The sequence below is a fragment of the Mobula hypostoma genome, chromosome 8 (genome assembly GCF_963921235.1).
Source record: "Mobula hypostoma chromosome 8, sMobHyp1.1, whole genome shotgun sequence".
Taxonomy (NCBI): domain Eukaryota; kingdom Metazoa; phylum Chordata; class Chondrichthyes; order Myliobatiformes; family Myliobatidae; genus Mobula; species Mobula hypostoma.
The window spans coordinates 110,595,256-110,619,622 of NC_086104.1; the positions used below are offsets into that span (position 1 = coordinate 110,595,256).

The 24,367-nt window shown below is 43.4% G+C and overlaps 1 protein-coding gene across 1 annotated transcript in view; it reads left to right on the forward strand.

Annotated features, from left to right (window-relative positions):
- The window catches only part of igf2r (insulin-like growth factor 2 receptor), a 223,644-nt gene that overhangs the window by 167,952 nt on the left and 31,325 nt on the right, over positions 1-24,367 (forward strand). Inside the window, exons 34-40 of the mRNA XM_063056606.1 lie at positions 2,089-2,351; positions 2,595-2,813; positions 10,443-10,592; positions 11,173-11,334; positions 16,090-16,297; positions 18,562-18,714; positions 19,417-19,651. Coding sequence (XP_062912676.1) covers positions 2,089-2,351; positions 2,595-2,813; positions 10,443-10,592; positions 11,173-11,334; positions 16,090-16,297; positions 18,562-18,714; positions 19,417-19,651 — 1,390 coding nt within the window. The remainder of the gene's footprint in view (positions 1-2,088; positions 2,352-2,594; positions 2,814-10,442; positions 10,593-11,172; positions 11,335-16,089; positions 16,298-18,561; positions 18,715-19,416; positions 19,652-24,367) is intronic.

A 24,367-nucleotide genomic window follows, 5' to 3' on the forward strand; every position in this document is an offset into this window, starting at 1 on the left:
ACTATCCAGTGCATGGTAATTCAATGTATGACACCATTTGCTAATTATTAAAAGGGATTTGATGCTGTTGGCTAAAGGTTTCAAAGAGGAATATTACTTACCACCCTCTCAGTTTTATTAAATGAAATATTCCTGAAGTGCTGTTCTTGGAACAATAAGACATGTAGGAAAATATTTATTCAAGCCTTAATGCTCTAGGCTGCATCCCTCAGCCATTCAGTCTACTGCACTAATAGACCCACTGCACTGCATGTTTCCCAAAGCTTTGTAGTTAATTTCCTTTCAATAAATGACTATCAAGTAAATTATTATCCATCATCAAGAATCCCCACCAGCTCGGCCATGCTGTCTTCTTGCAGCTGCCATCAGGAAGCAGGTATAGGAGCCTCAAGACCCACACAACCAGGTTCAGATTACCCTTCAACCATCAGGTTCCTGAACCAGCGTGGATAACTTCACTCCCTCAGCACTGAACTGACTTCACAGACTCAACAACCCAAGTTCCAATATTATTTATTTCCTATTTATTAATTATTTTAAAAAAATATTTGCACAGTTTGTCTTTTGCACCTTTTTTTATTTGTAAGTCTTTGTCCACAGTTTTTAATTGATTCTATTTAATTTCTTTGTTCTTCTGCGAATGTCCACAAAAAATGAATCTCCGGGTGACGTTATGCAACCTTGAGATTTGTCTTCTGACATATGCATACTTTGATAATAAATTTACTTTGAACTTAAGGAGAAAAAAATGATTTTCACTCTGGGTCCCTTGCAGCGTTCAAACAAAACTGAGCACTAATCTGTAAGAGTAAATGGGATAGGCGAAATGAAGGGAATGCTGTGAGAGCTAGCACTCACCTGATGGGCCAAGTGGAAGGAAGAGAATGGGCTCTTCCCTACATGTTCATGGGGACCCTTTCCATGCTGCCTGAGATTGCAGGTGGGGTTGTGAATTTAAGGCCTTAGTGCTCCAATGTGACATTTCAGATTATCTGTGAGTTGCATTTCAAGGGCAAACCTTGGCCTGTTTTGCTTTTGGGTGTGAAGAGGGTGGAAGAAAGTGAAAGAGTCATAGAACACTACAGCACAGAAACAGACCCTTCGGCCTGAACTATTCTGCTACCCACTCCCATCAACCTGCACCCACGCCATAGGCCTCCACACCTCTCCCATCCTTGTACCTATCCAAATTTCTCTTAAACATTGACATCAAACCCGCATCCATCACTTACACTGGCAGCTCGTTCCACACTCTCACCACCCTCTGAGTGAAAATATTTCCCTTCATGTTCCCCCTAAACATTTCACTTTTCACCCATAACACATGACTTCTATTTCTGGTCTCACCCAAACTCAGTGTAAAAAGCCTGCTTGTATTTACCCTATCTTTACCCATCATAATTTTGTATACCTCTATCAAATTCTCCTCTCGTTCTCCTAGGATCCAGGGAATAAATTCTTAACCTGTACAACTTTTCCCTACAAGTTGCAGAGCCAATTGATTCACCTGCTGAAGGTGCACAAGTTTGAGCTGCTGTATTGGTTTCAAATGATTGTGATTGAGGCCAGTAAAGCAAAGGAGTCTGATGGAGAAAGGAAGCTGATTATCATTTATTTCCATCACCAAGATTAAATTGGATAATTCAATTAATTTGTCAGTTTTCTCAAAACCAACTTGTATGTGATCCCCAACTCCTGAACTAATCATTGGTATCCTTCCTGCCCTCGTACTTGGGCTTTTGGGAAAATTACCACTACTGTATCAGTTCTTCAAAGCATCCTGTATAACAGTGTGGCACACTTAAGCTGAACGCAGTGAATATTGTGCTGTGGGAGCTATAGGTGATTTCAAAGTCCTGAACAGACCTGAGTTCTAGTGACCCAGGCTGATGCCTGTAAGGAGTTTGTACATTTGCCCCGTGACTGTGTGGGTTTCCTCTGGGTGCTCCGGTTTCCTCCCACAGTCCAGAGACTCAAGGTTAATTGGGGGAGATGGGCTCATTCGGCCAGAAGGGCCTGTTGCTATGCTGTATCTCTAAATTCCATTCCAGAGTACAGCCAGTCATACTCTTTTGTTTTACCATGCAGGTGTGTGTATCACAGACAGACAGAGTGTGACCAATGCAGGACGTTTCAGCAGCAACCTGACGTACATCGATCGCGTTTTGAGGCTCACCTACGATGGAGGTGATGCCTGCTCCAGCAACCCTGCACTTCATCACAGAAGTATCTTCAGTTTCGTTTGTGGCCCGCGTGCAGGCTCCAGGACTGGGCCGGTTCTGGTGGCTTCGGACGAGAAGACGTGCACTCATTATTTTTCTTGGCACACGCAGCTGGCCTGTGAACATGAGGTAGTTCTGCAGGAGTTATATAATCTGCAATCTATAAGAACTGGCATTTTATAATTTCTAGACTGAGTTTATTTAAAAGAAACGTTCATAGTTTTCTTATTTCTGTAATTGTTAACTGGCATGTATTTTCTTCTGATTTTGTGTTTGTACAAGTAGTGAAGGTCATCTGTTTCCTAAACCTACCTGTTTTCTTTCCTATTACTAAGTAACTTGCCATTTTCTTCTTCCTGATTTGCTTGCTAGGTGAGATGCTCAGTGAGGAATGGCAGCTCAATCATTGACCTGAGTCCTCTGATGCAAACGAGTGGTTATTACACAGCGGAAGATGAAGATGTGGCTGATGGCCAAGGCGATTCACCTGATTTTTACATTAGCATTTGCCAGCCGTTGATGCCTCTGCCAGGGATTAACTGCCCCCCTGGTTCGGCTGTGTGTATGGATCCTGTGGATGGGCCGCCTGTGGTAAGTTGCGAGTGCACTGAATATCCTTGCTGTGGAACTCGTGGGTGCAATTTTGGTGGGTACCTGGTGCTTGTATTGAATTGATGTCCTCTGGATAAATATTGGATTTTGATGAGAAGTCCATGCTATTATTGGATGGAAAGGAAGAGAAGGTGAGGTGTCCAGACTTTTCAAATGGCAGATCATTTTAGTATTCTTGTAAAAAAATCCATTTCCTTAGATGTGCCTTCACACTTGTTAGTAGCACTTGCTTGAGTGGAATTTGAAGCCAGCTTTGTGTGCCTCCATTATGTTGTTATTCCTCGGGGGGGGGCAAGAAAGGGTGAACTGGGGAAGCTGGAAACGTTTTCCTTCAAACTGGGCAATTGACTCAAGCTTTCTGTTGGCATTGTCAAGGAATGTGATAGAAGCAGTGGCCACTTTATTAGTTACCTCCTGTACCTCATAAAGTGACTACTGAGTGTATGTTCATGGTCTTCTGCTGTAGCCCATCTACAGGTTTGATGTGTTGTGCATTCAGAGATGTTCTTCTGCACACCACTGTTGTAACGTATGGTTATTTGAGTTACTGTCACCTTCCTGTGAGCTTGAACCAACCTAGCTATTCTTCTCTGACCTGCGGAACTGCCGCTCACTTATTTCTCGCACTATTCTCTGTAAGCTCTTGAGATTGAGTGTGAAAACCCCAGGAGATCATCAGTTTCTGAGATTTTCGAACCACCAGTCTTTCTGCAGTCAAAGTCACTTAGGTTAGATTTCTTGCCCATTCTAATGTTTGCCATGAACAACAATTGAACCTCTTGACTGCCTGCATGTTTTTATGCACTGATTTGCTGGCACATGATTGGCTGAGGAGATATTTGCATTAACAAGTAGGGGTACAAGTGTGCCTAATAAAGTGGCCACTGAGTGTATGTTGAGTGAAGACAGTGGAAGTAACATTTTCTCATGCAGGGAGTGGTTAGCAACCAGAATACAGTGAGGGAAGTGGTGGGTAGAGTTGTACAGCACCACCAGGCCCTTTGGCCCATCTTGTCCATACTAATCTTTTTCCCTACCTGCACAAATCCATTTACCTGCATTGGGTCTTGTCCTTCTATGTCTGAAGGATCTGAATGCCTCTCCGATATAGTTATTATAAATGACTCCACAACCATCTCTAGCAGTGTGCGGAAGTTACCAACCAGCCTTTGTAATATTCAGAAAGTAGTTGGTTGAATGTTGAAACATTTGCAAGTGTGTAGGGAGAGGGCATAGTTGTTGGAGGCATTCAATGTACTGAATGACTGCCTCCCACCTATCGAGCTGAATCATGGACTACCTACAGTAGGCACCTGGAACAACAACAAAAAGATTTTGAGGATCACCTGGAAGGGCAGACACGCTAACACCAGTATCTCCACCACAATAAAGCAACGCCAACTGTGATGGATAGTTCATGTCGTTTGGATGCCCCAGTGAGATCCTTTACTCCCAGTTGTAGGAAGATCAGCCAGCCCCTGCTGGGTAAAGGTAACATCATAATGACCCTGAAGAAATTTGGCATAACATCAAAAAACTGGGAAGGCATTGCACTCAATAGATATACCTGCATGGAATCTATTCGTGAGGGAGCTGAGAGCCATTTAAAACATGCCAAAGCAGCTTTCTTTCATGAGGTTTGAGGAGATTTGCTATGTCACCAAAGGCTCCAGCAAATTTCTACAGATATACAGTGGAGGGAATTGTAACTGGTTGTGTCACCATCTATCATGGAGGGCCACTGCACAGGATTGAAAAAAGCTGCAACGAGTGACAAACTTGGCCAGCTCTGTCACCGACACTAGCGTCCCCACCACTGAGGAATCTTCAGAAGGCAGTACCTCAGAAAGGCAGTGCCCATTACTAAAGACCCCCATCACACAAAACATTCTTATTAGCATCATCAGAGAGGAGGTGGGGGAGGGCCTGAAAACAGTCAACTTCTTCCCCTCTGCCATCAGATTTCTGAACAGACAGTGAACACCACCTCACTATTTTTGCTGGTGAACGCAGCAGGCCAAGCAGCATCTATAGGAAGAGGTGCAGTCGACGTTTCAGGCCGAGACCCTTCGTCAGGACTAACTGAAGGAAGAGTGAGTAAGGGATTTGAAAGCTGGAGGGGGAGGGGGAGATGCAAAATGATAGGAGAAGACAGGAGGGGGAGGGATAGAGCCGAGAGCTGGACAGGTGATAGGCAAAAGGGGATACGAGAGGATCATGGGACAGGAGGTCCAGGAAGAAAGACGGCGGGGGGGGGGTGACCCAGAGGATGGGCAAGAGGTATATTCAGAGGGACAGAGGGAGAAAAAGGAGAGTGAGAGAAAGAATGTGTGCATAAAAATGAGTAACAGATGGGGTACGAGGGGGAGGTGGGGCCTAGCGGAAGTTAGAGAACCTGGTCCATTTCCGACACCTCCCTCCCCTTTCTAGATCTTTCTGTCTCTGTCTCTGGAGACAGCTTATCCACTGATGTCTACTATAAGCCTACTGACTCTCACAGCTATCTGGACTATTCCTCTTCTCACCCTGTCTCTTGCAAAAACGCCATCCCCTTCTCGCAATTCCTCTGTCTCCGCCGCATCTGCTCTCAGGATGAGGCTTTTCATTCTAGGACGAGGGAGCTGTCTTCATTTTTTAAAGAAAGGGGCTTCCCTTCCTCCACTATCAACTCTGCTCTTAAACGCATCTCCCCCATTTCACGTACATCTGCTCTCACTCCATCCTCCCACCACCCCACTAGGAATGGGGTTCCCCTGGTCGTAACATTGACTTCTCTAACTTCCGCTAGGCCCCACCTCCCCCTTGTACCCCATCTGTTACTCATTTTTATGCACACATTCTTTCTCTCACTCTCCTTTTTCTCCCTCTGTCCCTCTGAATATACCTCTTGCCCATCCTCTGGGTCACCCCCCCCCGTCTTTCTTCCCGGACCTCCTGTCCCATGATCCTCTCGTATCCCCTTTTGCCTATCACCTGTCCAGCTCTTGGCTCCATCCCTCCCCCTCCTGTCTTCTATCATTTTGCATCTCCCCCTCCCCCTCCAGCTTTCAAATCCCTTACTCACTCTTCCTTCAGTTAGTCCTGACGAAGGGTCTCGGCCTGAAACGTCGACTGCGCTTCTTCCTATAGATGCTGCTTGGCCTGCTGCGTTCACCAGCAACTTTGATGTGTGTTGCTTGAATTTCCAGCATCTGCAGAATTCCTGTTGTTTACCTCACTATTTTTCCTCTTTTTGCATAACTTACCTAATTTAACTGTTTTTTCTTGTAATTTATTGTATTTTCATGTATTGCACTGTACTGCTCCCACATAACAATTTTCATGACGTCTGTCAGTAATAATAAACCTGATTCTGATTTCTTCGAAAGAAAACTGTCCATATCTCTGAATGTTCCATGCTTCAAATCAACAGGTAGCCAATTTTGTTATCCTTGGTGTACCTTGGACTCTTCAGTAAGTTGTATATGTCAAACATTTAAAATGTGTCCACTGTACTTTCCCATTCACCATACCTGTTGTATCCTCACAATAGAGGCTTGTCATGCAGTTGGCATTTCTCTGATGAATGCTTCAAAGCTGAAGCCGTTCTTGTTCATGTGCTTGCGCAGCTGAGGTAACCAGAAAGCCAGGTCAGTGCCTCTCAGCGGGAGGTGTCCTTCATCCAGTTGGGCAGGTGGAGATCTTGTCCCCGTGAGCTTATCCCACCATTCAATAAGACCATGCCTCATCCATTCTTTGCTTTGACTCCACACCTGCCTGCTCCCCAGAAGTATCAAAGCGTGTAAGCTTCAAAGTGGCTGAAAGTAAGAACACTAATATACTTAGCGGCTACTTTATTAGGTACATCTGTTCGTTAATGCTAATATCTAATCAGCCAATCGTGTGTCAGCAAGTCAATGCATAAAAGCATGAAGACATGGTCAAGAGGTTCATTTGTTGTTCAGACCGAACATCAGAATTGGGAAGAAATGTGATCAAAGTGACTTTGACTGTGGAATGATTGATGGTGCCAGATGGGGTAGTCGCTCAGAAATTGCTGGGATTTTCCCACACAACAGTCTGTTAAGAGTTTACAGAATGGTACAAAAAAAACCAGCGAGCAGCACAACGCATTGAACCTGGAAGTGGGTGGGCTATAGTAGCAGCAGCTGAAGACCATATGAGGTTCCAGTCCTGTGGCTACTCTTGTTACCCAATAAAGTGTAAATACACACGCTGAACAATCTGGACCTGATTTTTGTGGTCAAGTCAGTTGAAGGGAAAGTGACTGAATATTACCTACCTGGGCGAAGGTGTGTAGCCTGGAAAGCCCAAGGTGTTCTCCTTCTCCAAGCCCATGCAATATCCATTTCAGGTGCATCATAGCTTGGTATGGTAACTGCTATGCCCAAGACCAGAGACTGCAAAGAGTTACGGACACACCTCAAAACTATCCTCCCCACCTTGGACACTACCCATTGCCTTAGAAAAACAGCTGATCGAATCAGAAACCCCACCCATCCTGGACATTCTCCTTTCCTCCTCTTGTTGGGCAGAAGATACCAAAGACTAGGAGTGCACGCTACCAGGCTGAAGGACAACTTCTATCCTGCTGTTATAAGACTATTGAACTCTGCCCTATACAGTAAAATGGATTCTTAACCTCACAATCTATCTTGCTCTAACCTTGCACCTTTTTGTCTACCTACACCACACTTGCCCTGTAACCCTAACACTTAACTCTGCATTGTTATTAATTTCCCTTGTATGAAATGATCAGTGTGGATGGCATGCAAAACAAAGTTTCCTACCTTATTTCCGTGCAGTAATTTACTAGTTGGCAGAAGCATGGGTAAATGTGTGTTTCAGGGGTTGGATCATTTGAGGTGGAACAGGCAAGGCAATGGGACTGTGTGAACAGATTTGGAGAGATGGCCACACCAGGGTTGAGGAGGCAGCAAACACCCAGTAGTGTAGAGCAGGGGATCCCAACGTTTTTTCTGTTAGTGAGCTTTACCATGAACTGAGGGATCCATGGACCCCAGGTTGGGAACCCCTGGTTTAGAGAAAAATCGGGAAAGGTGGACCAGCTATCAGACCAAACCTTTTCTGTTAATGCCAGACCCATCTATCTCAGCCTTGAATATACTGAACAGCTCGGCGTGCATTGTTCTCAGGGTAGAGAATGACACACATTCCATTCTTAACCTTGGGTAGCTGATTTTTATGCCTTTTCTTTGTAGTCCTACTGCAGGGAAGCACCCATAAAACTGTGCTGTGAAACTCCACGCCCCCCCCCCCATTAATGGTACTGCATCTCAGTGCAATCACCTCTCATTTCGCCACACTGAAGTATGAAGGCTCAGTTGTTCCTGGAGTCAACCTAATCTTTTTGGGAATCTAGTTAGTGGATGCACCGTACTGGCTTAAAGACAGTACACCCTTCCTTAAATAAGGAAGCCAAACTACACAATAATCCAGAATCAGATGTAGTAAGAGTTCCCTACAGTTGTACTCCAGTCTCTTCGCAGTAAAGGCCAGCATTTACATTAGCCTGCCTGGCTGTGATGTCTCTATCTGTTGTGCTTTTCATGCATGGTTAGTCTGATCTTTCTCAACATCTGCGTTTAATAGTTTCACACTTAATTTTCTCCTCTAACCTCACTGCATTTCCATACATATGCCATGTTTCCAGCTGCGTTCTTTTGTCCTTCTCTCAAGTCCCCAACAATCAGCAAACTTGATCATTCCACTCTTTTCCAATCACTCAGTATTGATTGGAAATATCTTAAGGCCCAGCACTGATCCCAAGATGCCCTGTGAGTGAAATCTTTTCTGCCAGAATAATCCATTTGTACCATTTTCTAACAATTTCACCAATCCACATTACCCTCTTCCTTGACCTCTTGTGCAGTAGTAACCTTTTAAGTGGCATCTCGTTGAATGCCTTTTGGAAACTTCAAATGTGCTACAGATGCTGGTTCTTAAATCTACAGTACTGTGCAAAAGAGATCTTAGGCACATCCATATAGCTAAGGTCTCTAAAACTTTACCACAGTACTATAGTAATTTTATGTATTGCACTGTACTACTGCCATAAAAAAGACAAATTTCATGTCAAATGTGAGTGATGATAAACCTGATTCTGATACAAACTCTATTGTGGACTGAGAGTGGGAAGGGGCAGGGAGAGGGAAATCATGGTTGGGAAAAGGAGAGGGGAGGGAGCTAGAAACACCAGAGGGACATTCTGTACTGATCAATAAGCCAACTGTTTGGAATCAGATAACCTTGCCTGGTGTGTCTGGGCTGGATGTGTCTATACCCAGGCCACTCCCCACCCCGGCACTCTTCCGCCACCAGTCTCACACCCCTCCCGCGAGACTCCACCCTCGCCATTCCCAACCTCCTTTGCTGCTGGATTCACAAACTGTCTCTCAGCTTCACGTTGATAAATGGTTCTGTGCAAAGGTCTTGGGCACAGTGCTGTATGGACATTATCAAAGAACTCTAATGCATTCGTCCAATAATTACCCTTTCATAATTCCACGTTATATGCCTGACCATATCCTGTGTAGATCCCAGATATTTGATTATTCTGTCCATTGGGAGCTGCTCATTTAGGTGGCCTGAGCTTGAACATGTGGGAGCGATCAGATTTTCTTTCCTTTGTCTACTTTCTCCAAGAAGCTCCTACAAACCGATATTTAAATATATTTTTGGTCACCTGCCCCATGCATTGTCACACGGTGATAGGGCTTTTACCTAGAACCGGGGTTCCCAACCTAGGATTCACAGACCCCTTGCTTAAGTATTGGTCCATGGCCTAGAATAGGTTGGGAACCCCCTGATAGATAATGAAGGGGTCGTTTTGGTTTTGGCCATAGAAATGTGGGTTATTGGTTGAGCAAGTGGGCAGTTAGCTGATTTCTAGGAAGAAACGTTAGTGTCCATTTTACATTGTAGCCACTCTATTAGCTACCTGGTGTACCTAATAAAGTGGCCACTGAGTGTTTCTGTATGTTCATGGTCTTCTGCTGCTGCAGCCCATCTACCTCAAGGTTCGACATCTTGTATGTTCAGAGATATTCTGCTTGAACTAGTCTGGCCATTCTCCTCTGACTTCTCTCATTAACCAAGTGTTTTTGTCCACAGAACTACCACTCACTTTTTTTCTTTGTTTTTTTTTGCACTATTCTCTGTAAATTCTAGAGACTGTTCTGCATGAAAATCTCAGGAGATCAGTTTCCGAGATGCTCAAACCGCCCCATCTGGTATCAGCAATTATTCCACAGTCAAAGTTGTTGAGATCACCTTTCTTCCTTATTATGAAGTTTAGTCTAAATAATAACTGAACCTCTTGACCATGTCTGCATGCTTTTATGCATTGTTGCTGCCACATGATTGGCTGATTAGATGTTTGATTAATAAGTAGGTGTACGTAGTCATTGTGCGTAATCGTAATAAGTAGTTATTGAGTGTTTAATCTTTCCAAATATTTAACATTCTTTAGAATTTCTACACCAGCTTAGTTTTGGTTGTACTACTTGAAACAAATTCTTGTGACCTGGAATAAAATGTGGTTACACCTTCAGGAGTTCCAACTGGTGTTTTTTGTTTCAATTTTAGACTATTGGCTATATCTCTGGACCTCCGCAGATTAATTTGGTGACACAGGAGATCTACGTGACCTTTACCAGCAACACCACTTGCCAAATGGACAAGAAACTTACTTATGACTCTCTCATTGTATTTCATTGTGTCAGAGACGTAAGCCTGGTAAGGAACATGCTTAGCTTCAACATTTGGGACTTTACTCTAACTTCAACACTACCCATATAATTCCCAACTACTGTTACTTACTGCCTGTTACACCATGTCCGTTTGGGCAGCAGTGAAGGTGTTCATCGTGTCAGTAGCTTCCTTCTCGGTCTTCACTGCTGCCAATCATACAAGTCCCGGGTGGAGACTCAGGAATACTGTCGCACTCAGATGTAGAAGGATTATTCACTGCTGTTTGTGTAACAATTTTGTTTTACCAGTCAGGGTTGTTAGCCCTGAGCTGAACCTGCAGGACTGGTGGACCACTCTTAATCTGGCCTCTACCCTTTAATCTGTTTAGCATGGGTGATCTTACCAAGAGCCAAACCGTTAAGCCCTGACTCCAGCCAACATAGCTCTCTGGTTCACTGAGGCACACAGCCAACCAAACCACAACAAGGTCATGGTCCTCTTAGAGAATGTAAAACCTAATTATCCTACGTAAGCAGTAGCTCAAAGGATGTGCTGCCTTGATGCAAGTCATTATTTGAGATAGCCTGCCCATTTAGTGACCTCCATGTTATTTTCCTCTCTCCAGGGAAGACCAAAGATGATAAGAAAATCAGACTGCAGTTATGTATTTGAATGGGCAACTCCTCTGGTTTGTCCAGATTCGGTGATTACATCGGGCTGCTCGCTAACTGAGCAACAGTTAGATTACACATTCAATTTATCTCCTTTGTCAGGAGGAAGATATCAGGTAACTATTCAAATTATGGAAAGCTTTGTACAATCCTGATCCTCAAACTTGGGGATACTGAATTCTGCAAGCACAAATCTGGGAGTGTCTAACAGTAAAATGGCAGAGAAAGGGTATTGTGCATCCATGGGACAAGAATAACGACAAAGTACTTTAATTTGACTGAATTATGTTAGTCATTGTACACGCTGGGCAACTTGGCGTGGGAGCTACGAGCGGGGCTGCAGGGGCATTCTTCACATTCTCACAATCAGTCTGATATGGTACAGATGGCAGATAGATCACCAATGTATTCTAATTTGAAGCTCTAAAACCAAAATAAAGTTGGTTAGGAACTGAGATGCTCTTTACCTATATTATCTCACCTTTTTAAAACTAGGGTTGAGGATTATAGAGCTGTTGAAACTCGACCTTTTTAAAAAAATTGTTGCGTATCCTAGAGGCTTTCAGCTCTCTTCTCCAGTGTTGATGTTTTTAGAGGTGGTGATGGAACTCTAGATAGATATGAAAGTAGACAAATCTCCAAGGCCTGACCTGGTATATCCAAGGACACTGAGAGACTGGTAAAGAAATTATGGGAGTTCTGGCTGGGGTATTTGCATCACCATCAGCCTCGGGTGAGGTGCGGAGGTGAGACTGAAGGATGGCAAATCTTGTGCCTTTAAGAAAAGTGGTAAAGGAAATCCTGGGATTTATATATCACAAAAGCTAGTATCTGTGGCAGTTAAGTTGCTGGAGGGAATTCTGAGGGATAGGCTTTATGTACATTTTGGAAGGACTTTCTCTGTGAATGAATAGGTTATATTACAGAACGGAGCGCCCTCGGAGAACAACACGTGGCTTGCTGAGTGGAGTAACAGGTAGACAGGGTGCTGAAGGGACATTGCCCTTCGTCTGTTAGGGCTCTGAATATTAGAAATTTGGAAGACATAATGCGGTTGTGCAAGCTGTAGGTGAGGCTGTACTTCCGGATTAATTCATCCTGTGAACATACAGTGAAGTGTCTCATTTGCACTTAGAACCAACACACCCAAGGATGTGCTGGGAGCAGCCTGCAACTGTTGAGACACATTCTGGCACCAATATTGTGTGCCCATAACGCTGGGCGGAACAACACAGAATACAACAAGGCAGAGCATGCCAAGCGGCAACAGTGATGTCCAGTTCCTCTCACCTGCCCCAGCACCTACACAGTGCTCTAACCCAGGACAGGCCATGGGTTTGCAGTATTTTGTTACTATGTTCCGTTTCGGTTGTCCTGATGTTATGAAACTGAAGAGCTCAGAGAGGCGTTCAAGGATGTTGCCAGGACTAAGTTGTAGGGAGAACTTGGACAGGCTGGGGCTTATTCCTTGTCGTCTAGGAGACTGAGATGTGACATTATACAAGGGTACGGAATCATGAGGGCCATAGATAGGGGAATCATGAGGGCCATAGATAGGACATCATCTTTCCTGTAGGACTGGAGAATAAGGAACTAGAAGCCATAGGTTTAGGTGACAGGGCAAAATTTGAAGAGGAACTTGGGCAAATTTTTCTTTGCACAAGTGATGGTATGTGTGTGGAATGATCTGTCAGAGAAAGTAGCTGAGGCTGGCAGGTACAATTACAACTTTTAAAGATATCTTGGCAGAGAAACAGATTGGAAATGTTTGAAAGGTTCTGACTAGCAGCAACTGACTAGCTTGGATGGGGCATTTTGGCAGAAACAATAACTTTTAAAACCCATTTGGACAGATACATGGTAGAAGTTTAGAGCTGAGGTTCCCAACCTGACTCCACGGACCCCTTGCTTAATGGTATTCGTCCATGGCATAGAAAAGGTTGGGAACCCCTGGTTTAGAGGGATATGGGCCAGATGCGGGCAAATGGGGCGTCTTGGTCAGCATGGAGCACCTGAGCAGAAGGACCTGTTTCTGTGCTGTATAAATAACAGCATCAATAATGCGCAGCCTAGTTTTTGACAATTGTTGTTTCCTTCCTGTTACAATAGGAAAAGTGATGGTCATGTCAGCTCAGTTTAATTAGGGTTGAAAAGACCTTATCCCCAGCTTCACATTTTATCCGCATACAGCAACTATGCGGTTATGGTTATTATTCTACAGATTTATTGATTATGCCCAACAAGAAAATGAATCTCAGGGTTGTATATAGTGACATGTACAGTTGTGTACTTTCATAATAAATTTAGTGTGAACTTTGAATATAATCACTGATGGAGCGTGAAAGAAAACAGCAGGTATTGGTAAGCTCAATGCATTGCCTGGATGTAAGTAATTAAATTCTTGTTTAGGAGCTGCTCTGGATAAAGATGAGTGCATGATTTCTGGATTGTACCTCAAAAAGAGCAGTGGCAGTGACTTGCAGCCTGTTTTAGGTAACCTGAACCTTAATTACGTCAGAGAGTTGTTGGCTGCTTTGTTACAGAGTGTATGTAGTGGTGAGATGATCACATTTCTGAAATCCAACCAAACTGAGGGACGGTGGGCAAGAGAGAGCAGACGTTACCTTGGGAGAGGTGGGAGGCTGGAAAGCTCACTGATCGATTTGTATTCATAGCTGGCCAGGGAGCAGTGCGGTTCATCTGGGTGGAGTATTGGATGGGATGTTGAGTGCCCAGACAATAAGGGAAAACATTACAATGAATAGCCCTTTACAAAGGAAGTTAACTCGGTATGCGCATAGAAGGCAGGAGAATGGGGTTGAGAGGGAAATTCAGTCAGCCATGATCAAATGGCAGAGCAGACTTGATAAAACAAATGACCAAATTGTGTTCCTTTGTCTTAAAGTACCCGGAGAGTCATCTATAAGGTGAACTCCAGGCATAAGTACTGTATCAGAATGGGATGCAGTGGCAATAACTGAAACATGGCAAATTTGTGGGAAAATCTTTTATTGTTCAAAATTAGTTTTGGTAATTAAAGTTCATTGGGTTTGCATCAGCAAATTTGTAAACCAGAGGACAGTCTGGAGTTGTTTGGCAAAAGGAAAGGAAGTGACAAGGCAAATCTTTGTGCAAGCTGCTTGTATTGACAGGGTGGAAGAAGCTTCTGCAATCTCATTCAAAAGAAAATTTGGAACTCCAGAAGAGGAAATCTTTAAGCTAAAGGGAAAGGAGCATAGGAACGTGGGAATGAGTATATTCTGGCCTCGTGATCGGGTTTAAACTGTGTTGGGACCTCTCACTTTGAACCATACCATACTGGCCCATTTCCAGGGAGTAAGTAAATGGTCCCATAGCTACTGTTGTGAAGAAATACAGGGACCTTCTCGCCAATATTTCTCACTGTCAACATTACCCTTTTTAAAGAATAATTACCTAGGCATTTATTTGTTAGGTGTTGAGAACTTGTGTACACTCAGGATTCTGTTTCCTCCACTACCCAGCAGCGATCTTATTGCCTATAAAAATACTTTCAGAAGTAATGAAGTTTTGAGTGCTGTTGTACAAGTAGTCATAGAGCACTACAGCACAGAAACAGACCTTTTGGCCCATCTAATCTGTACCAAGCTATTACTCTGCCTGCTCCAATTGACCTGCATCCGACTGTAGCCCTCCCTACCCTTGCCATCTATCCTAATTCCTCTTAAGTGTTGAAATCAAACTTGCATCTATCACTTCTGCTGGCAGCTCCTTCTACGTTCTCACCGCCCTCTGAATGAAGAAGATTCCTCCTCGTGTTCCCCTTAAAAGTTTCACCTTTCACCTTTAGCCCATGCTCTCTGGTTCTAGTTTCACCCAACCTCAGTGGAAAATGTCTGCTTACATTTACCCTATATGCCCCCTTGTAATTTTGTATATCTCTATCAAATCCCCCATCATTTTTCTCCACTCTAATAAATAAAGTCCTAGCATTTCATCCCTTTTGCTGTCACTCAGGTCTCAAGTTCTGGTAACATTTTTATTTTTTAAAAAAAGTGTTTATCCTTCAGCTGAAATGAATTTGGACAGCTGTCCGACCTGGGTTTGGCACCCAACATAATGCTCTGGGGAGGTTCCCAGCATTTCTTTTCCAGGATATTTCAGGCTTTTAACGCTTGGTTCAGGCTTGCCTGCTGTTAAGTTGTGGGCACTTTAAACCAGTGCTGAACACACATTAAAAATAGAGTTAATATCATAACCATAAATTCTGCAGATGCTGGAAATCCTCCAACATTTTGTATGTGTTGCTTTGGAACTCAGCAAGTCAGGCAGCATCTGTGGAAATGAATAAGCAATTGACATTTGGAGCTGAGACCCTACTTCAGGACCAAGGGAAGGGAGAAGATGCCAGAATAAAAGGGTGGGGTTAGGGGAAGGAGGCTATTTGGAAGGTGATGGGTGAAATCAAGTGGATGGGAAAGGGGAATCTGAGAGGGGAGTGGACCATAGGAGAAAGGGAAGGAGGAGGGGACCCAGAGGGAAGTAATAGGCAGGTGAGAAGAAGTAAAAGGTCAATGAGGAAGAGGGGGGCAGGGGGATTATTTTTCCCCAGGAGGAGAGATTGATATTCATAGAGGCTACCCAAATGGAATATAAAATGTTGCTCCTCCACCCTGAGGGTGGCAATTACTGTATTTCAACCTTGCTGTTTAATTGAGAAGCTGTGTAATCAACACTACTGGTATATTTAAGCACAAAACTAGTTCCTAATATTTAAGCATGGCATTGTGGAAGTACATTGTTGTAATGAGCAAGAAAATCAGCATGCAAAATATCCCTTTGTGCTTCTGACAGATGTCACATTCCAAATAACTGCCGCATTGATTCCTCAGGTTCGGTCTGGGCAGAGGACATACCACCTTGATGTATGTGCGGCTGTGACAGATGTCCCCAGCAATAAGTGTAAGGACAGTGCTGTCTGTTTGGTCTCAGCAACTGAAGCAGTTTCCTTCGGTAATCCAAAGGCAATGACGCTGGAGTACAAACACCAGGACCAAGCCTTATTTTTGCGCTATGGCGGTACAGAGCTGTGCCCTACAGGTAACAATGGGAGCTGTTACTTCAGATGATCTACAATGCCTATAAAAAGTATTCAACACCCTCCCCCCCAAAGTTTTCATGTTTTATTGTTTTACAACACTGATCACCATAGATTTAATTTGGCTTTTTTTTGACACTGATCGACAAAAAAAATACTCTTTCATGTCAAAGTGAAAACAGATCTCTACAAAGTGATCTAAATTAATTACAAATATAAAACACAAAATAATTGATTGAAAAAGTATTCATCCCCTTTAATATGTCACACTAAATCATCACTGGTGCAGCCATTTGGTTTTAGAAATCACATAATTAGTTAAATGGAGATCACTGTGTGCAGTCAGGGTGTTTCAGTTGATTATAGTAAAAATACACCTGTATCTGGAAGGTCCAATTGCTTGTCAGTCAGTATTCTGACAAAAACTGCACCATGAAGACAAAATGACACTCCAACTCTGCGAAAAGGTTATTGAAAAGCATAAGTCGGGAGATGTGTACAGGATAGTTTCTAAGTCACTAAATATCCCTTTTCATCAAGAAATGGAAAGAATATGGCACAGCTATAAATCTGCCTAGAGCAGGCTGTCCTCAAAAACTGAGTGACCATGCAAGAAGGGGACGAGTGAGGGAGGCCACCAAGAGACCTATGATAACTCTAGAGGAGTTACAAGCTTCAGTGGCTGAAATGGGAGAGACTGTACATACAACTGTTGCCCGGGTGCTTTACCGGTCGAAGCTTTATGGGAGTGTGGCAAAGAGAAAGCCTCTGTTGGGGGTTAAAAAAAAAACTCATGAAATCTTGTCTAGAGTTTGTCAGAAGGCATATGGGAGACTGAAGTGAGCTGGAAGAAGTCTGATAAAACCAAAATTGAACTTTTTGGACATCAGACTAAATGCTATGTTTGGTGTAATATGAAGCATGGTGGTGGCTGCATCATGCTGTGGGGATGCTTCACTGCAGTAGACCCTGGAAGGCTTGCGAAGGTAGAGGATAAAATGAATGCAGCAAAATAAAGGGACATCCTGGAGGAAAACCTGATGCAGTCTGCAAGAGAACTGCGACTTAGAAAATTTGTCTTCCAGCAAGACAATGACCCCCCACCCCCCCCAAGCATAAAGCTAAAGCTACACAGGAGTGGCTTAAAAACAACAAAGTTAATGTCCTGGAGTGGCCAAGTCAGCGTTCAGACCTCAATCCAATTGAGAATTTATGGCTGGACTTGAAAAAGGGCTGTTCAGTTATGATCCCCATGCAATCTGACAGAGCTTGAGCAGTTTTGTAAAGAAAAATGGGGGAAATTTTCAGTGTCCAGATGTGCAAAGCTGATAGAGACCTATCCACACAGACTCAAGGCTGCAAATGCTGCCAAAGATACATCAACTAAATACTGACTTGAAGGGGATGAGTAATTATGCAATCTGTTATTGCGTGTTTAATAATTGTAATAAATTTAGACAATTTGTGGAAATTTGTTTTCACTTTGGTTTGACACAAGAGTCTTGTCTGTTGATCAGTGTCAAAAAAGCCAAATTAAATCCATTGTGATTCAATGTTGTAAAACAATAAACATAAAATCTTCCGGGGGCGGGGGGCAATACTTTTTATAAGCACTGTAAGCTTATTGTGTGTGTTAAAGGAAACGCTAAAGCTTTACTTTACAAATGCGTCTTTGCCAGATTTTTGGAAAAAGTGTGTCAGTTCATAGTTAATAGTTCATAGTCAGATTCCCTGTTAAATGAGGGTAGGGTCCTCTCTTGAGACACTCATTTCCAAGTTTCTTTTAATTGTGAATTAGCTCAAGTAATTTGCACAGATTGTCTTTTGCACAGTGATTGGCTGTTAGCCTTGTGTGTAGTTTTTCCGTTGATTCTAGTATATCTATAAGAATGTCTGCAAGAAATTGAATCACAGTATAGTATTTGGTGATACATATGTAGTTTGATAAATTTGCTTTGAACTTTGAAGTTCTGTATTAACTGACCTTGAACAGGACAGCCATGTGGTGGGCTGCATTATACCTCTGTGCTCTGCTGTGCAAGGAAGATAATCTCAGAAGATTTCTTTGTGGCTATCAACTGTTGTTTGTAGCTGACCACTGGCCATTGCTTAATGTCCAAGCCTAGATTTAAAGAGGCAGTGAGGATCCAGTGACAAGTTGCCCAGAAAAGCAAGTGGGATTCAGAATAGGAGATCTGTATGATGAATCCTGATAACTATATGTTACGCTTCAGGTGACCTGTTCTGCTTCTCATGTCTTTAACAGTCACCAAAACAGGAAAGCTGTGCGTGTTTCCTTTCACGGTCCTTGGAACATCTTACAATAAGTGTACTGCTGCGGGAAGAACTGATGGATTACTGTGGTGTGCGACAACCAGTGACTTTAACAAGGATAAGCAATGGGACTTCTGCAGCAATGGTATGTAATGGATACCAGTATGTTCTGTTTGAATGGGATGTGATAATTATTTGTATATCTACATTTAGGCTCATAGAACAGTACAAATTAGGGACAGGCCCTTCACCCACTATCTGTGCCAGCCACGATGCCAAATCAAACCAGCCCCATTTGCCTGCTGATATGATCTTCTGTATATCCCACTGTTACATCCCTGTTCGTATCCAAATGCCCCTTTAATGCCACAACCAATCAACAACCAATACGTAAGCACAAGAGATTCTGCAGATGCTGGAAGTCTTGAGGAACCCACACAAAATGCTGGAGCAACTCAGCAGGTCAGGCAGCATCTGTGGAGAGGAGTAGAGACAATAGTTTAGGCTGAGACCCTTCGTCAGCATTGGAGTTGGTGGGGGAGGGGAAGGTGAACAAGCTGGCATAAGGGGGTAGGTGGGTGGGTGGAGGAGGGGATGCTGTCACCCTAGCAATATATTTTGGGTACCTACTGTTCCCTAAGCATTTCCTTTGTTCTCCCTCCCCTCCCCCCAAAGCTTTGTCCTCTAGTACTTGGAATTTGTACCTGGGTTGGGGAGGGGGAGACCATCTCACCTTCGCCTCTCATGATTTTATAGACCTGGGTCTCTCCTCAGCCCCTGACCCAGAGGAAACAGTCCAATTAGTAAAACATATTGTAATTTAATCAACCTAATTCAATGATTTCAGCAACTGCAACTCGGAAATCAACGATCATCTTCAAATGTGATGACACAGCTGAAGTCGGTCATCCCGAGTTGTTGAGTGAGACCCTTGGTTGCTCGACAGCATTTGAATGGAGGACGAGTGTCATTTGTCCACCCAAGCGGATGAAATGCAAGATAGTTCACAGTCACAAGACTTATGATTTGAGAATGCTTTCTTCTCTCACCGGATCGTGGAAGTTCTCTTCTCATGGTTATACGTAAGTACTAGCTACTAGCTGCCTTCAGTCTCTCTGTATGGTATTGTGTTGTTTTGCAGAGCGGGGCAGGGGCTGCCAGGCTCCATGACTTGTCCGTGCTCCATGGTACAATAGCATAGCGGTTGGTGCCAGCGATCACTGGAGTTCAATTCTCTTCGCTTCTGTACCAAGTTTGTGCGTCCTCCCCATGACCTCTGGGTGCTCCGGTTTCCCCTTGCAGTTGGGCTTAGTGAGTTGTGGGCCTGCTTTCTCAGAGCTGGAAATGTGCGACACTTGTACACTGCCCGCAGCACGATCGTTGGATGGTTATTGATGCAAAATGGCATATTTCGCAGTATAATTTGGTGTTTAGATGTAGATGTGACAAATAAAGCTGATCTTTATCTTTTAAATCTGCTAATCTCTCGATCACTGAGGGCTGAGATTACTGTATGCTGGAAAGAACATGATATAATGTCTATACCTTTGAATTTCAATGTGTGCAGCTAAAAACATGAGATAAAGAGTCAGATGAGCTGTGGGAACCCCAGTCCCTTAAGCTTGTTCAACAACTGGGCAAGGTCTCTAATCTCATTCCATCCTATCTGCTTTCTGCCAAACCCTCTATATTTTTGTGTCCAAGTATGCTGATTTTAGTTTGGGGAAGTTCTCCAATTGGGCATCCTCTGAATCCTAAGCAGGTGATATCTGCTGTTGGCACGTTCCAATTTTTGGTCACACCTTGCTCAGATGATGTACGCATTTCGGTTCTTGATCCTCATTTGAATGACGGTCACATACCCTGTGGAACCGTACCCGCAGGCATCTTCCAGATTCCCTCTGGGAGAAATACATTAGCAGAGAAAATGAAAGATTTAAAAATTACTTGATCAGCATTAGTTTCAGCGTTTAAAAATACAAATCCACAAATGTCTGCATGGGGAAATCGTACAGTTGGTCGAGTATGTTTATAAGAAGTGTGAACTTCTGAAAGCCCTCTGCCATTACATCATGAGACTAAAGTGGTCCTTTTCCTTCCTTCATCTAGCCATTGTCTTAGTTCTTCTAAAATCACAACTGTCCATTGCTTCGTTATTGTATTATAAATTTTGTTTTGTATTCTCTGCAGGAAAAAAATGAGACAGGGCAGATGTCAGAAGTTTGCATAGGGGAACACTTCGGATCTAGCGATCATAATTCCATCAGTTTCAAGATAATTATGGAGAAGGATAGAACTGCTGCCTGCGTTGAGATTTGAAATAGAAGAAAAATCAATGTTGATGGTATTCTGGCAAGTGTAGGTTGAGACGGGTTGTTTTCTGACAAAAGGGATGCTTGATAAGTGGGACACTTTCAAACATGAAATATTGAGAGTACAGAATCTATGTTCCTGTTTGAATAAAAGGCAAGGCTAACACATTTACGTATTCTTGGTTTTTGAGGTCTTGGTGAAGAAGAAGGGGTCTATCAGGTATAGGCAGTTAGGATCAAGTAAGAAAGAAGTCAGGAGGACTAAAAAGAGGACATGAGGTTGCTTCAGCAATCAAAGTGAAAGAATGCCAGGGACTTCTATAGATATAAGGATATAAGCAAAAGGATAACAAGTGACAAAATTGATCCTGTTGAAGATCAGTGTGATCAGCTACGCATGAACCAAAAGAAATGGGGGAGATGATTTTTTTGCATCTGGATTTACTCAGGAGACAGACGCAGTCTACAGAACTGAGGCAAAGCAGTTGAGGTCATGGACTATTCAGATTACAAAAGAGGAGTCCTGAGGCAAATTAGGGCCTGAGAAGAAATCCCCTCAGATCTTGCAGGAGGCTAGTACTGAAATTGCAGGAGCCCTGGCAAAGATATTTAATGTCCTTAGCCACAGGTGAGGTGCTGAAGGATTGGAGGATAGCAAATGTTGTTCCATTGTTCAAGAAAGGCTCAAAGAATAAGCTGGAAATTATAGGTCAGTTAACCTGACATCAATCATGAGTAAATTATTGGAAGGTATTATAAGAGCCAAGATACATAAATAGTTGTATATTATAAAGCCTGATTAGTGATAGTCAACATGGCTTTGTGCGTGGTAAGTATTGTCTAACCAATCTTAAAATGATTTTCAGGGAAATTAACAGGAAAGTTGATGAAGGAAAGGCAGTAGACATTGTCTACATGGACTTTAGCAATTTGCTGCCCATTACGTGGCTAGCATTTAGGGCAGCAATGAGGGTCCTCCATCCCTGGTGGTGGTCAAGGCTTCCTTCGTGTCAGGAGCTTCCCCTTGTTTTTCACTACTGTCAATCATGCAAGGCCCATGTGGGGACTCTGGAATACCATCACACTCAGATGCAAAGGAATCTTCATTGTTGATTCCATAATAGTTTTGTTTTACCAGTCAGGGTTGTTCGCCTTGAGCTGAATCCCTGAACCTGGAGGACCGGTGGGCCACTATCAGTCTAGCCTCTACCCTTTGATCTGTGTGGTATGGATGACCCTACCAAGAGCCAAAGCATAATGCCCAGACTCCAACCAACATAGCTCTCTGGATCATTGAGGCACGCAAGCCTCCAAACACTACGACAAAGTTGTGGTTTTCTCATGGGGACTTTAGCAAGGCCTTTGACAAATGCTGCATGGAAGGCTGGTCCAAAAGGTTAAGTTTCAGCATTGGGGTGGCGGGGGGTACGCGGTAGTGGACAACAAGGAAGGCTATCAAAACTTGCAGCATAATTGGATCAGCTGGAAAAATGGGCTGAAAAAATGGCAAATAAAATTTCATGTAGACAAGTGCGGTATTGCACTTTGGAAGGACAAACCAGGGCAGGACTTGCGCATTGAATGGTTGGGTACTGAGGTGTGATAGAACAAAGGGATATGGGAACGCAGAACCATAATTCCTTGAAAGTGGCCTCACAAGTAGATGGGTCATAAAGTGAGCTTTTGGAACATTGGCCTTCATAAATCAAAGTATTGAGTACAGGAGTTGGGATGTAATGTTAAAGTTGTTTTAAGATGTTGGTTTGGTTGAATTTGGATTATTGTGTACTGTTCTTGTCACCTACCTACAGGAGAGGTTTCAACGAATTTCAGAGTGCCGAGAAGATTGACAAATGTTACCTGGACTTGAGTCATTAGGAAAGACTGAATAGTTTAGGGCCTTACTCCCTTGAATGTAGGATAATGGGGGGAGGTGTTATAGTGAGGGGTATAATAGGGTAAATACATGCTGACTTGTTCCTCTCAGGTTGGGTGAGACTGGAACTAGAGGTCATAGGTTTATGATGAAAGATGAAAGATTGAATGGGGAATTTCACTCGGGGTGATGAGTGTGGAATGAGTTGTCAGCGGACGTGGTGAATGCTGGTTCACTTACAACAGTTAAGAGAAGTTTGGATAAGTATGTGGATGGGAGGGGTATGGTCTGGGTACTGGTTGATGGGATTGGGTAGTAAACTAGGTTAGTATGGTCCAGGTGGGCTTGCAAGACCTGTTTCTCTGCTGTAGTGCTCTATTGGTCCCTTTAGTAGGGTAACAGTGTGGATGAATCGCAATGGGTTGATAGTGTGGACGAATACATTGCTAGTAATTTGCATTCTGTGAAGCACTGACGAGTCTGCAGTTTTAATGGTACTTCCTTTTTGTTTCAGCTCAAATAGCAGCTGAGAGAGAATCTAATCTAGTGGTCGTGCACAGGCAGGTCTAGGTTTTGGGATTCTGTGAAGATTGTAGCAGTTTGCAGCGTCTACAGACAGTTCATGCCTCGTGATCCCTTCAAGGGTAGGGACCACTGGTGCCCATACACTGTGCTCAGTCCAGTTTTTGAGGTCTTGATCTTATGTGGCTAAGACTGCACTGAGGGTAAATTTTATTGATGCCTGCCTATGTAACAGCAGTGGCTTCTGAGATATGAAAAGTGGCCCACATTATCCAAGGTGCATCTGTTACTCTCTGAAGGTGTTATACAGATCGGTAGGTGACCTTTTTTCGCAGATGTGGAGTGTCAGGCCCATTCCCTCGTGTGCTTTAGTGAAAAAATTGCTGTTGATTTGGTGCCTGGCTGCTCGCTGTGCACAAAGCAAGTATGGTCTGTATTACTGTAACTTGACAGCTGAAGGTAGAGTGACCCTGTTTCTAGAGTAGAGGTCGTGTAGATAGAATGACCTCCCATTCATCCTTTTGATTGGCTCCATTTTAGCTGGAAGCTTTTTAATAGGGCACGGCATTCCAGTGAGAAAGAATCAGTCAAGTTTTGTGTTGGTGTTGCAGCCTTTTGAGTCTCGCCTGGCCTGGTCTGAACTTGTGTTAGGCTGCAGAAGGTGCCTTCTTTCTGGGTGCTACCCAAAGCAAACATTTCAAAGATCTTTAGCATTGATTGTTGCTTTTAGATGCTCAGGCTGGAGAGATTTGATGCCAACGGCTACTGTTTGTACACTCCTCCAACAGTGGATCCCACTGTCTTCAATGGAACTAGGGTGGGTGGTCAACACCATTAGTAACTGCAGTCCAAAACTCATTGTATTAGTCACTCTCAATTATTGTCATGTGACTAAAAAGTGGTTCAATTAAGACTAAAGAGTCGACATTTTGGGCTGTTGTCCTGATGAAGGATTTCAGCCCACGGCATCGACTGTTTATTTACTTGTTTCTATAGATGCTACCTGGCCTGCTGAGTTCCTCCAGCATTTTATAGAAAACCTACAGCACAATACAGGCCCTTCAGCCCATAACATGTACTTACTTTCG